Raw genomic sequence first — 15727 nt, forward strand, 5'->3', positions numbered from 1 at the left:
TAATGAGCCATAATCGAAACGCGCCATAAAAACTTAACATTGGGTCCTAAAAATTTGTTGACCCCTTTCTGTGACCTTTGACCTTGTGATGACCTTTAACTCCCCATGGGACATCTACCGTCCAAGTTTGGTCACAAACGGACATAGGGATCAAAAGTTATGAGCCACAATCAAAACGCACCCTAAAAACATAACATTGGGCCCTAAAAGTTTGTTGACCCCTGTCTGTGACCTTTGACCTGTGACGACCTTCACCTCCCCAAGGGACATGTTCCATCCAAGTTTGGGCACAAACGGACAAAGGGATCAAAAGTTATGAGCCATAAACAAAATGCACCCTAAAAACTTAACATTGGGCCCTAAAAGTTCGTTGACCCCTGTCTGTAACCTTTGACCTTGTGGTTACCTTCAACTTCCCAAGAGACATCTACCATCACCCAAGTTTGATTGCCATTGTAGCAACATGTGCTGAGTTATGTGTGATAAGAGAGTCTTGCAAGTAAACTTTAACGTATGACCTCAAATGACCTTTGACCTTATCATGTGACCTCTTACGGCACCATAACATGAAGGTACCCCCAGTGCATCTATGACCCAAGTTAGGTTGTAATCCAAGCAACTTATGTGAAGTTATTTGTCAAAAGAGAGTCTTGCAGGTAAACTTTAACATAGAAAAGAGGGTCTTGCACATACCCTTTAATATATGACCTCAAATGACCTTTGACCTCATCACATGACCTCTGACAACACCATAACATGAAGATACCCCTAGTGCTTCTATCACCCAAGTGTGGCTGCCATTGCTGTAACAGTTGCCAAGTTATGCATCATAAGAGAGTCTTGCAGGTAAACTTTAACATTTGTGACGGACGACGGACGACGGACGGACGACGGACGGACGACGGACGACGGACGGACGACGGACGGACGACGGACGACGGACGGACGACGGACGGACGACGGACGGACGCCATTTGGATCCCTTAGTCTCGCCTTCACCTCCGGTGGGCGAGACAAAAATGACAGCTTTCTTGCACAAGGCACTCTAGTCCAAGGCACAACCATATCACTTTCAATCTCATCCCATATAGCTCTACAAACACTGGTTTCATTCTGCTACTCACAGCTGTCCCCCACGGTGAAGTCAGTTTGTGCATGAGACATCATCAAGAGAAGACAAAGTCACAAATAATGACACATTTCTAGCCACATACTTGCCTTGTTCATTTGTCTCATACATGCTAGTCTTATGTACTCAACATTGTGTAACCCTATGACCTACTGTTCTGTTGATGTATTCGGGTCAGTAAAAGCATGGCCAAGAAGTTGAAAGCTGACGGCACCATGGAGTAGATAAATTCCTCATTTGTCCACAAGACCCAGTTCCTTGATCTTGTTCATAAAGAAGCGTTCCAAAGTGTTGGCACAGCGAACATACTCTGTATCAGCAGTATTGTAGGCTCTGCAGTTGCTGAAGATTCGCTGCATGTCAGCAATGAACAGTTTTCTGGAACTGTAGTATTTGCTTTTGAACCGCTCTGTCATTGTCTTTAGGTCTAAAAGAAAACACAGATGAAAGATTTTCTGACATAACTGACATTGATGTCAATGTCTCAAAAGCCAAAGAGAACTCACATTTGAATCCCTTGATGACAAACATCCTACAGAGTCATTAAATCATACAAATTACGTGCCATCCCTTTGGAGCCTCAAATGACTGGAGTCATTTCCTGTAGATTTTTTAACATGACTTTCTTCTGGAATTATGCATTAGAATAGACTTCCTACATCTACAGAGGTTAGGCATAGGTATGTTGTATTAATGAAAATAATGATAATAATAATAACAGTAATAATATAATACAGGCGCTTAATATGGATGTTCTAAGCGCACAGTTTACTGTAATGGATTGAACCGAGTCATGAATACTGTGCTTCTTGCAGATACAGTGACACTAATATCACCAAATACATGCATGTCATCCCTTGATTAATGCAATGCATTAATCAAGGGATGACATACTAATGACCTATAATAACATCCTTATAAAACATCAGAGCAAAACACAGAGATATACTACACACTTCCACTGTACATCATCAATGTAAAAAAAAAAAAAAGGTGAGCAAATTCTTCAAAATAACAGAAACGATTTTGTATTCTATTTCCTAAACAAACATACAGTATGCATGCACAAATAACCATGTACACACCTTTCGAAAAGTGGAGGGTAGTTTATATTTCTGGTGCCCTTTCCGCTTTCAACAGCGAACAAGTAAAAAAATATAAAATAAAATAAAAGGCCTTCAATGCAATTTTCTGCTGTACTTCCGCGTTTGTTCAGCTGACACATAAAAAAAAGCTTAACCATGATTTTTTTTTTCTGGTGCCAATTCGGGAGTGAAAAAGTAGTGGGGGTTCATAGTTCATTGCAAATGTAATTGAAAAAAATTGTGCCATTAAAAATTGATTTCTAGAAGTATTTCATTATTTGTACTTTCTTACATATTTTCTTTGTTTTTCGACATTTTTTCGCTATTTTTTTGCTAAAGTTTATTGGCACTACTGTTCTGAGCATGAAAGTACACTGTATGATATTGAGTCTAAGACAAAAATAATCATGCTTTTATGAAATTTGATTGAAAGCACAGTAAGCATTGAAACTGTACATGAATAAATGTTTTTGCACAAGCTTTGGTCCGACATGCATGCACATCTCTATTCCTAATTTTGAAGCCGAGTGCCTGGGTGTAGCAAATTTGGTATCCAAAGGTGCTTGAGAGTTGAAAAATAAAAGTCATAAGACATCACGCCATTAGCTTCTGGTAATGGCAAAATACCTAGTATAACTGTGCACATCGAAGGGGGCCTTCCAGCCACCCCCCGCCTTGATAGGGTTTAGCCTTCAGCAGAAAGCAATGGTCTCTATTCTGCACATACTGTATTGAATGACTCACCCATTGGGTACTTGATATGTTCATAGTAGTCTGGAGCTTCAGACTTCTCTACTGGCTTGAGGAAGGGCCAAGCGCTGTTATGATTCTGTTGAAGCAATAACCATTATCAATTCTTTGGTTTGTAAACTGTTATTAGAACTTGTTGGTATGGAGAAATTGTCACAAACCAATGATTTTATTGCTAATTGATTGAAAATTTCCCTTCATCAATGTTAATAAACACAGACTATTCATTGTCTGAGTAATACCAATGGAAAAAAAGAATCACACGCACATGAATGCATATGTACACTGTATATGTGCGCAAGTACGTATGTATGCCCACAGATGATTTGTTTATTATGGCTATTACTCAGACATTATTGGTTGGTTTTCATTCATTTTTATGAAGGCAAATTTGTCACTCAGTTGTTCCGGGAATATTGATTCACATACAAGTTCTTAACACTTTGAGACTGCTGTATAAACTACTTCTGCCAGCATAGTAGTAGGCAAAAGTTCTAGTGTAAACAATAATGAAAGTAATGGTAATGATGATGATGATGTTGATGACAATGATAATAATAACAAGGAAAAGTAGAAATTACGTGGTGCGTAAAATATGTCCCCGCCAGAAGTAGCATTTAGTATCAAAATGTACTATATAGGTCAAAAGATCAAGGTCAAAGGTCAAAGAAGTCAAAGGTCAACATTCTGTGTAGGAGTTTTGAAGCCCTCACCTAGTGCCATCACATAAAGCAAACGGAATCGAAATCCGGTTAGAAATGGCGAAGGAGTAGCATTTTGTAGCCAATGTACAATATAGGTAAAAAATCAAGGTCAAAGGTCAAAGAAGTCAAAGGTCAAAATTCTGTGTAGAAGTTTTGAAGCCCTCACTTAGTGCCATCACATAAAGCAAACGGAATCGAAATCGGGTTAGAAATGGCGAAGGAGTAGCATTTTGTAGCAAAATGTACAATACAGGTCAAAAAATCAAGGTCAAAGGTCAAAGGTCAAAATTCTGTGTAGAAGTGTTGAAGCCCTCACCTAGTGCCATCACATAAAGCAAACAGAATCGAAATCGGGTTAGAAATGGCGAAGGAGTAGCATTTTGTAGCAAAATGTATAATATAGGTCAAAAAATCAAGGTCAAAGGTCAAAGAAGTCAAAGGTCAAAATTCTGTGTAGAAGTTTTGAAGCTCTCACCTAGTGCCATCACATAAAGCAAACGGAATCGAAATCGGGTTAGAAATGGCGAAGATGTAGCATTTTGTAGCAAAATGTACAATACAGGTCAAAAATCAAGGTCAAAGGTCAAAGAAGTCAAAGGTCAAAATTCTGTGTACAAGTTTTGAAGCCCTCACCTAGTGCCATCACATAAAGCAAACGGAATCGAAATCGGGATAGAAATGGCGAAGGAGTAGCATTTTGTAGCAAAATGTACAATATAGGTCAAAGGTCAAGGTCAAAGGTCACGACTGAAATTCTGTGTAGAAGTTTCAAAGCTCCCATGTAGTGCTATCATATAAAGCAAACAGAATCAAAATTGGCTCATAAATGACAGAGAAGTAGCAAATTGAAGATTTTGATCACACACGGACGCACACACGGACGGACACACGCTACGACGGACGGACGGACGGACAACCTCACGGTGATATACTTGTGTGTCTACCCCTTTGTTCTCCCTTTTGTTAAAATAGACACACAAGCAAAAATTTTAGCCACACAAGCCTGACGAAATAAAGGCCATCTATTGTGCACTATTGTTCTCCTAGCCACACAAGCATACTCTCGTACGGACGGACACACGGACGGACACACGGACACACACACGTACGGAGCCTGTTTCATAATCCCCTGCTCGAACTCGTTCGGCGGGGACAATAATAATAATAATAAAATGGTGTAAGTTGTGATTCATCCAGGTAACAATCAATAAAGGAACCAAAATTAAATCAATTTATCTGGACTTACTGTTTTACTTCCGAGAATGGTTTCACGTCTGATCCTGGACGCTTCATCAGCTCGTCTGATTTGACGGCGGAAAGGCGTCGTTGCTAATCAGCGCAGACGCACTACCGACGTTATTGTTCCCAAAATCCACAAGGAGAACGTGCCACTGAGACCTATTGTGAGTAGCATTAACAGTGTCCCATATAACATTGCCAAGTTCCTCACATCAATTCTCAGCTCCCTCGTAAGCTCATCAGAGCGTAACGTGATTAAACACCAAAGACTTCATCGAAACTCTAGTGCGGGACATCAAGGTAGAAGACGATGAACGTATTGTTTCCCTGGATGTGTCTGTTCTTTTCACAAGCGTGCCGCCTGACAGGGCAATAGAAACAGTTCGCTCACGCCTTGTTCAAGACTCTAGCCTCAACTCAAGAACCAAGCTCAATTCTAATCAAATTTGTCAATTATTAGAACTCTGCTTATCCACAACCTATTTCACCTTTGACGGCACCTTCTACAAACAGAAGCATGGATGTGCTATGGGCTCTCCCATATCGCAAGTCCTCGCCAACCTATACATGGAAGATTTTGAAGAGAGGGCTCTGAATTCATTCGCAGGCCAATCACCCTCTCACTGGTTTCGGTATGTGGCTGACACCTGGGTTAAGATCAAGACCTCAGAACTAGAAGCCTCCCCCACATACATCAATGACTGCGACCCGTGTATTAATTTCACAGTTGAGACAGCAAAAGACAAGCAACTAGCGTTTCTAGATTGTCTTATCACCATCCAAGACGACGGGACGCTCCCTACCTCTGTCTTCAGAAAAGCCACTCACACAGATCAGTACCTTCTGTTTGATTCACACCACCCCCTCATTCTTAAATTGGGAGTAGTACGAACACTCTTTCACAGGGCGTCCTACATACCCTCTTCCACTGACGAGGCCAAGGAGAAAGAACAAGAACATCTCCGGGAAGCACTTCGAGCGTGTGGTTACCACGGTTGGAGCATCGAGAAAGCGATCCACCCACGCAAACGTCAACATCGTGATACGGAAACACGTCCAACAGAACAGCGCCGGGGGATAGGTGTCTCGGTGCCCTACGTCAGCGGACTCTCTCAAAAAATCCAACAGATTCTCTCAGGCTACTGGATTCCTGTCTACTTCAAACCGGCTCACACACTAAAACAGAAACTGGTCCATCCAAAAGATAAGGTACCGAAGGAAAAGAGGAGCAACGTGGTCAACGCCATACAGTGTCAAGGAGAGGGTTGCCAAGAGAACTATATTGGTGAAACCAAGCAGCCGCTACATAAGTGCTTATATCAACATCGAAGACCAGGTACATTGGGCAACGATTCGGCCGTCTTCTCCCACCTGAAGAACTTCAAACATAACTTCAAGGACAAAGATGTGCGTATCTGAATAGATAAGGAGCCTCGGTGGTTTGAGAGGGGGGGTCCAGGAAGCCATCTACGTCAACTCCGAAAACCCCTCCCTCGACAAGGGTGGGGGACTGCCACACAACCTCTCCCGGGTGTACAGCTCTGTCATCCGTAGAATTCCTCGGCGACTGACTTCGAACAATAACGTTGGTAGTGCGTCTGCGCTGATTAGCAACGACGCCTTTCCGGCATCAAATCAGACGAGCTGATGAAGCGTCCAGGATCGGACGTGAAACCGTTCTCGGAAGTAAAACAGTAAGTCCAGATGAATTGATTTAATTTTGGTTCCTTTATTAATAATGATGATGATGATGATAATAATAATAATAATAATAAAAATAATAATAATAATAATAATAATAATAATGATAATAATAATAATAACGATGATAATGATAAAAATAATAATAATTATAATAACAATGATAAACAATAACTAGAAATGTCGCTACGGCGACTGGTATGCCTCCGCCATAATGCGTTGTTCTCCTAATAGGTCTATAGTACAATGTCTTGACAATGTGTGATGACAGTTTCACACAACTGGCAAAATATTAAAATGACAGGTTTGCCACAAATGTGCCGAATGTTCACTTTCCTAGAACTAGGTTCAATTGGATGAATGATTAAAACGTCAGAGTGTAGGTATTTGGGGAACTGATGATTTTTACTTGACTTTTGACCCTTTTGTAAACTTGTTTATGCATTAAGTAATTTTCAAGGTATTGAGAAAAAGTATAATTTCAGTATCAAATGGTAAAATAGTATTATCTAAACCTGGCCTTTGACCTTTGACCTCACAGTTCCAAAGAGAATCACTGTTAGGTAGAACATGCATAAATATGTAAGTTTCATGATGATACCTTGAGTTACTTTTGAGATATGGAGGAAAAAGTGCAATTTAGCACTTTCACTTGACCTTTGACATTTTGGCAAGAAACTTCCCACAGAATATATATATACATATATATATATGTGACCGTGCACCTCAAAACGAACATAAAGTCGCACACACTGATTTTGCGTGAGGACTGAAAATAAGTGAAATGGGTCAACCTAGCCGAACTTGACTTTTTCATATTTTCTGAAAGAGCGGGTCTTCTTTTACATTATGCTAAAATTTGGTATCATAAAACGGGCAGGAAAGTGTGCTTTTTTAGCAGTTTATCTCGAACATTTTTGGTAGAATAGTGTGATTAGGTGTGTCTTTAGAATCCCTTTTTCATTTCTGAAAAACCTTGTCCACACTCTTCACTTTCAACTCTAATAACTTTTGAGAGGATAGTGCTACTGCTTTGAAAGTTGGCATTAATTATGGACAGAATGTGTTAATGAGGCATGCTTAATTTCAGTTTAATCTGATAATCCCTTCATTGTTGTTACTCTGGTGGTTTACTTCCTGTTTTTTGTCCCATTCATCGCACAGCCAGCACGGTTTGGTAAAGATTAAGCGCTTGAATAGACACTGTACTTCAGAGCCTCTTTTCTCAGTTCACACTTTTCCTGATTTTGTGCTTTCTTTCCAATATTTAGATAGGTTAGGAGAGTCCATTTGATTTGAGTTATACATCATTTTAAAGCTTAAAGTCTGCTCTTTCAGAATATGGTCTTAACTAAATATTGATGTCTGGCGACTTTTTGTTTGTTTTGAGGTGCAGGGTCACATATATATATATATGTATATATATATATATATATTGGGTAATACATGCAAACATCAAGTTTAAAAAAAATCCTTCAGGCATTGCATAAATATAAGGAAAGTAGTGGTATTTTGAGGAGTTGACCTTGACCTTTGACCCCTGACCTTTGACCTATGACCTCCCAACTTCCCTAGATAATCACTGCCCATTGGTACATGCATATATACTAAGTTCCATGAAGATACCTTGAACCATTTGCAAAATATGGAGAAAAACATGAAATTTCAACCTTTTTTCACAAAATAAACTGTGACCTTTGACCTTTGACCCCGTGACTCTAAAATCCAAGCAAAGTATTATCCCCCCAGGATATACCCTCATACTAAGTTTGATGTAAAACCACCACAAGGTTCTTGAGATATCGACAAAAACAAAACGGGAAGGACGTACGGACGTACGTACGGACGGACGGACAGACGGACAGACGACCCGAAAACATAATGCCTCCGGCCACTTCATTGGCGGAGGCATAAAAAAAGAACTCCATTTTATGTCCAGATATAAAACTTAATTTTGTGCATTGACCATTAAAATCTAGAGTACCATTTCATACAAAAGTTGTAGAATTGCAATCTAAGCAGCGATTAATTTGGGTACAGTGGACTCCCGTTAAAATGAAGTCCTCGGGACCGGCAGTGTTCTTTTGTTACAGATTTTGCTGTAACTGAACAGCTAAACAATAAAAATACATAGAGTAGCTAATATTGCGGCCTGAGTTTTTACTTCTTTGAAATCAGAATTCTGCTATAGCCGTGTTCGTTACAATGGGAGTGCACTGTATAACATATCTTGTGTTAATGATTTCATCTAGTGTTTACACTGTCTTTATCTTGTATATACTGTACATGTATTAAAGTTAGCACGCAGTCCCTATCATGGTAAAGAAGCAAAGAAATAGTGGTAACAGACCTTTACAGCTGTGAGGATGGTTTTGAATGAAGTCTGGACTTGTTCTTCAGACAATGGAGCAACTTTGGGCTTTTCTCTCACAGGACGCCATCCTGCCTCCACTGGTGTGAAAAAATGAAGAGTTGAGATGCAATTTGAGCTGATACATAATATAGCTGAACTTCTTTTTATCTTAGGCGTACAAGTAAAAATCCAAAACACATTCATACACTGTACAAGTCTTAGTGTAATAAAAAAGAGATTCGTCAATATAGTCTTAAACAGACAATTTCATTTAAGCAACCTGATGTTGCTAAAGATTGGCAAGCATATACATGTATGCTATAACAATAATTGAATTAAATCCATGAACACTTCCATTATTAACCCATTAACCCTTTGTGTGCCCTGGTACTAGGATGTAACCTGCTGTGCTATTTCATCAGCATTCAGATACATGTACAATGTAATTCCTTCAAACTTGACTTCTTAATAATTGCAAGTTAGCCAGCCCACTCAGCTGTAGCAACTTGCCCATGACCAACCAGGAGGTCATGGTGACACAATATGGGAATTAGGTTATCTCTTTCTATTGGACACAATAACTAGTTCTCACACATCTCCATCAATCAGTGAACAAAGCCCAATAAGAGCTAAGCTCATAAAACCAGGATATATCAAGTGATAAAAGTCACAATGATATCACACAAGAAAGACTAGAAAGCCATGACTGAAATGTACAGTCACTGTCAGCATGGAGTGTCGTCAGGGATATACTGTAAAACACAATATTTTCGCAGCAGGAAATCTTCGCAAGTTGCCTGTAACATTCAATGCATACAGTGTAGACAAGAACTTTTGCGTGCATTTTAAATTTTCGAATCTTGGCTCTCATGAAATTCGTGAAATCACAATGCACGCAAACATTCCTTGTATTACAGTACCCCAAATAGGAAAAGGAATATCCCATGTAGAAAGTATGCATGTCTAGTGATTGTTTTGTTTGCTTGTTTTTGAGGGATACCTGTCTCTGACAGTACTCTATTGATGGCTTTCCTAGATTGAAATTCATGGGTCCCTCATAAGGAGAAACTGTTTGATATCCCTCTTCCCCCCCTCCCCCCCCCCCCCCGCCACAAAAAAAAGAGAGAAAAAAAAAGAGAAGAAAACACACACAAACCCACACAAGTAGGATGATGAGAGAAGTATGATTGATGAGTGAAGTAAAGAAGTTCTGACTCAAGGTATTTTTATACAAGTGTGCATACACATGTCATATTTCTGTACTTCCACACTAAGCTCAAAATGACTTAAAATGAAAGTTTGAAGTAACTTTACATACAACGGCACTCAAAAAACTGAAACTAAAATCTGCATTAATCGAAGAGGTAAATAATAGCACAGTGGGATATAGATATTGTAAACGTCAATATTTTTGCGCGATTAATTTTTCGCGGCTCGAAAACGTATTCGCGGGTTCTTAAATTCACGCTACGCAGCAGGTTACTTTACTGTAGTACACATTCACTGCTTTCATCCAAAGCCTCTGCTACATACAGTTTGTAGCTTGCTATGCCAGCGTACGACAAGCGACATAGCGAGCGGCTCAACTGCGAGTACAAGCACTCAAATACGTAGTACAGCTGTACCGTACACGGGGGAATGTGGCATCGGTGCGTGCGGTGCACACATGCATGCTACAGTACACAGCAATCTACCGTCTCTTCGCACAGTACTAGTAGCGTAAACATGCCTGTACATTGTTCTACGTAGCAGTATCATCGATGAAGCGCACACAATTCATCCCGTTCAAAATGTGCATAGAAAATTGTGAAGATATGTTCGCGCGTTTTTGAATTCACGCTAGCCGAACGTAGCGCGAAATCCGCGAAAATTAATGTACCGCGAAAATTTCCACGTTTACAGTACCTCCTACTGCATGAATATGGTCATTCAGTTTAAATCAGCCATCTCTGCACAGTGAATTAAACAACAATGACCCAGACGAAAATACAGAATATGAAATAAGATGTGTATTATATAATTTCAATTCAGATACTCATCAAAACAAACAGCTGCATTTAACTGCTTTCAATTGGAAGATACTCAGTGGTGTATTGGAGGGCAAATTACACAGGCCTTCATAAAGTATCATCTTTTGCAGTCACTCAGTTGGTAGGCAGAGATTTTGACTGAGTAGTACCAGGTATAAAGACACTTACACGTATCGTCAGCTGAGAATGAGAAGGACATTAAATTGCCTTGAACGCTGGGTTTAGTGGCAACATAATGCCCTTATGATTCTCACCTGAAGATATAATGTAGTCACTGTGAATTAGTGTGATTACTGAGTAAAGCACTGACCCTATTCAACATATCTAAACATTTGTACATGTCACAGCTTGACAGAAATAATTTAATTTAAATCCATTGTGTGAAATCTGACCTAGTCCAGGAATACTCTCCAGAGGAATCTGTCGCACTCCTTCCTTGAAACAAGTCAATCCTGGGTAGACCTTCCTCACCTCCTCTTGTTTTCTCTCTATCAGCTTCTTGACAATCTGTTCAAACATGATGATAAAGACACAGACAGTGACACCATTATGCCTCACTAGAAATGTTTCAATGACCTTCTATTAAGAACACCACACCACCATCAAAACAAAAACGATTCCCTCACAAATGTTTCAGTTTCATTTCCTAGAATCACTATAAATTAGTTCATCAAAGTGTGATGTATGTCTAGCACTACTCTGCTTCTTTTTTGGTGACATGAAATGCTTGACTGATACCATTGTTGGTCATGTAGACACAATCTGCAGGGTTTTAAAAATTCACACCTGCTACTTGTGCATCAGAGGTAAACAGCTACTTTTCAATGCATTTTCCATATCCCTGGCACAGTAAGGAAATGGGGTCTTTCTTTGTTTTGTTTTTTGCACACAGGCTGTGATTGATAGACTCACGGGAGCTCCAAGATCTACATCTGCTGCAGCATCTTTTCCTTACATCAGGATGTTCTGACAACACACAACATTGGTTCAGCTTGAAGTGACCTGCTTTACATGTCATCACAAATGTTAGACTTTACGTAATACCTTCTCTACTCTATTCACTGTGAAGCTTTGAGAAATGAAGAAATCTGCATGATCTATCAATACTATGGAACATCAGACTACAGCAACTCTGTCAGATAATGTCAAGTAATGAATCACTGATGTATAAACATACCTTCTTCTGTTTGTGGATGATGAGAGAGAACTCTGTGTGGGGGATGCGTGGATTGAGCTGACAGCCCATCAGTGTGGCGCCCTCGTAGTCCTTGATGTAGCCTGCATAGCTAGATTTGGCCAATTTGATGTCCTTGGAGAAGCCCTAAACATCACATGTATCAAATTATTTTTCTCATGAGTGAATCTTAACACAGAAAATATGACAAGCCAATGTATTATGAAGTACCTAAATGAAAATAGCAGCCATCAAATTTTTGTATTCTCGTTTTTTTCAATGTCAAATTAACTCAATTGGCATAAGTGTTTTGGAATGACTTTTACATATGAAATAAAGATGCCAAGGACACACACCTATCATCCCTGGAATGCTACCTGCTAAAGTTTGGTGATAATTTGTAACATGTTTTTTCTTCAGAAAAAGTTGAAATTGTGAAAAAAAAAAACCAATTAATGATGCCAGACAATGAATGATTGCATTTTTAGCCCACCTGAGACTTTGGGTCAGGTGAGCTTTAAAAAAGAAATATTTGATCATAAAACAAGAGTCATACAGGAAGTGGCAGTCTCAGAGGCTCAAGATAATAATTACTAAATACCCTTATCCTTGATGTAGTCATCCTGAGGTGACCTGAAGGTGTCGTTCTCTTCAGGGCTAAATACCCTTATCCTTGATGTAGTCATCCTGAGGTGACCTGAAGGTGTCGTTCTCTTCAGGGCTAAATACCCTTATCCTTGATGTAGTCATCCTGAGGTGACCTGAAGGTGTCGTTCTCTTCAGGGCTAAATACCCTTATCCTTGATGTAGTCATCCTGAGGTGACCTGAAGGTGTCGTTCTCTTCAGGGCTAAATACCCTTATCCTTGATGTAGTCATCCTGAGGTGACCTGAAGGTGTCGTTCTCTTCAGGGCTAAATACCCTTATCCTTGATGTAGTCATCCTGAGGTGACCTGAAGGTGTCGTTCTCTTCAGGGTTAAATACCCTTATCCTTGATGTAGTCATCCTGAGGTGGCCTGAAGGTGTCGTTCTCTTCAGGGCTAAATACCCTTATCCTTGATGTAGTCATCCTGAGGTGACCTGAAGGTGTCGTTCTCTTCAGGGCTAAATACCCTTATCCTTGATGTAGTCATCCTGAGGTGACCTGAAGGTGTCATTCTCTTCAGGGCTAAATACCCTTATCCTTGATGTAGTCATCCTGAGGTGACCTGAAGGTGTCGTTCTCTTCAGGGCTAAATACCCTTATCCTTGATGTAGTCATCCTGAGGTGACCTGAAGGTGTCATTCTCTTCATGGCTAAATACCCTTATCCTTGATGTAGTCATCCTGAGGTGACCTGAAGGTGTCGTTCTCTTCAGGGCTAAATACCCTTATCCTTGATGTAGTCATCCTGAGGTGACCTGAAGGTGTCATTCTCTTCAGGGCTAAATACCCTTATCCTTGATGTAGTCATCCTGAGGTGACCTGAAGGTGTCGTTCTCTTCAGGGCTAAATACCCTTATCCTTGATGTAGTCATCCTGAGGTGACCTGAAGGTGTCCTTCTCTTCAGGGCTAAATACCCTTATCCTTGATGTAGTCATCCTGAGGTGACCTGAAGGTGTCGTTCTCTTCAGGGCTAAATACCCTTATCCTTGATGTAGTCATCCTGAGGTGACCTGAAGGTGTCGTTCTCTTCAGGGCTAAATACCCTTATCCTTGATGTAGTCATCCTCAGGTGACCTGAAGGTGTCATTCTCTTCAGGGCTAAATACCCTTATCCTTGATGTAGTCATCCTGTGGTGACCTGAAGGTGTCGTTCTCTTCAGGGCTAAATACCCTTATCCTTGATGTAGTCATCCTGAGGTGACCTGAAGGTGTCATTCTCTTCAGGGCTAAATACCCTTATCCTTGATGTAGTCATCCTGAGGTGACCTGAAGGTGTCGTTCTCTTCAGGGCTAAATACCCTTATCCTTGATGTAGTCATCCTGAGGTGACCTGAAGGTGTCATTCTCTTCATGGCTAAATACCCTTATCCTTGATGTAGTCATCCTGAGGTGACCTGAAGGTGTCATTCACTTCAGGGCTAAATACCCTTATCCTTGATGTAGTCATCCTGAGGTGACCTGAAGGTGTCGTTCTCTTCAGGGCTAAATACCCTTATCCTTGATGTAGTCATCCTGAGGTGACCTGAAGGTGTCGTTCTCTTCAGGGCTAAATACCCTTATCCTTGATGTAGTCATCCTGAGGTGACCTGAAGGTGTCATTCTCTTCAGGGCTAAATACCCTTATCCTTGATGTAGTCATCCTGAGGTGACCTGAAGGTGTCATTCTCTTCAGGGCTAAATACCCTTATCCTTGATGTAGTCATCCTGAGGTGACCTGAAGGTGTCATTCTCTTCAGGGCTAAATACCCTTATCCTTGATGTAGTCATCCTGAGGTGACCTGAAGGTGTCATTCTCTTCAGGGCTAAATACCCTTATCCTTGATGTAGTCATCCTGAGGTGACCTGAAGGTGTCATTCTCTTCAGGGCTAAATACCCTTATCCTTGATGTAGTCATCCTGAGGTGACCTGAAGGTGTCAGGGCTAAATACCCTTATCCTTGATGTAGTCATCCTGAGGTGACCTGAAGGTGGGCTAAATACCCTTATCCTTGATGTAGTCATCCTGAGGTGACCTGAAGGTGTCATTCTCTTCAGGGCTAAATACCCTTATCCTTGATGTAGTCATCCTGAGGTGACCTGAAGGTGTCATTCTCTTCAGGGCTAAATACCCTTATCCTTGATGTAGTCATCCTGAGGTGACCTGAAGGTGTCATTCTCTTCAGGGCTAAATACCCTTATCCTTGATGTAGTCATCCTGAGGTGACCTGAAGGTGTCATTCTCTTCAGGGCTAAATACCCTTATCCTTGATGTAGTCATCCTGAGGTGACCTGAAGGTGTCATTCTCTTCAGGGCTAAATACCCTTATCCTTGATGTAGTCATCCTGAGGTGACCTGAAGGTGTCATTCTCTTCAGGGCTAAATACCCTTATCCTTGATGTAGTCATCCTGAGGTGACCTGAAGGTGTCATTCTCTTCAGGGCTAAATACCCTTATCCTTGATGTAGTCATCCTGAGGTGACCTGAAGGTGTCATTCTCTTCAGGGCTAAATACCCTTATCCTTGATGTAGTCATCCTGAGGTGACCTGAAGGTGTCATTCTCTTCAGGGCTAAATACCCTTATCCTTGATGTAGTCATCCTGAGGTGACCTGAAGGTGTCATTCTCTTCAGGGCTAAATACCCTTATCCTTGATGTAGTCATCCTGAGGTGACCTGAAGGTGTCATTCTCTTCAGGGCTAAATACCCTTATCCTTGATGTAGTCATCCTGAGGTGACCTGAAGGTGTCATTCTCTTCAGGGCTAAATACCCTTATCCTTGATGTAGTCATCCTGAGGTGACCTGAAGGTGTCATTCTCTTCAGGGCTAAATACCCTTATCCTTGATGTAGTCATCCTGAGGTGACCTGAAGGTGTCATTCTCTTCAGGGCTAAATACCCTTATCCTTGATGTAGTCATCCTGAGGTGACCTGAAGG

At 40.7% G+C, this 15727-nt stretch overlaps 1 protein-coding gene across 1 annotated transcript in view; it reads right to left on the minus strand.

Annotated features, from left to right (window-relative positions):
* Window positions 1-1029: 1029 nt before the first annotated feature.
* LOC139714642 (histone acetyltransferase KAT2A-like) overlaps window positions 1030-15727 on the minus strand; it is a 39024-nt gene continuing 24326 nt past the window's right edge. Inside the window, exons 14-18 of the mRNA XM_071626321.1 lie at window positions 12169-12312; window positions 11384-11498; window positions 8959-9059; window positions 2959-3043; window positions 1030-1556 (exon numbers count right to left, since the gene is read on the minus strand). Coding sequence (XP_071482422.1) covers window positions 1363-1556; window positions 2959-3043; window positions 8959-9059; window positions 11384-11498; window positions 12169-12312 — 639 coding nt within the window. The 3' untranslated portion in view covers window positions 1030-1362. The remainder of the gene's footprint in view (window positions 1557-2958; window positions 3044-8958; window positions 9060-11383; window positions 11499-12168; window positions 12313-15727) is intronic.

The sequence above is a fragment of the Diadema antillarum genome, unplaced genomic scaffold (assembly GCF_040938485.1).
Source record: "Diadema antillarum isolate AM-2024a unplaced genomic scaffold, OU_Dant_1.0 seq00002359_RagTag, whole genome shotgun sequence".
NCBI classification, from domain to species: Eukaryota; Metazoa; Echinodermata; class Echinoidea; order Diadematoida; family Diadematidae; genus Diadema; species Diadema antillarum.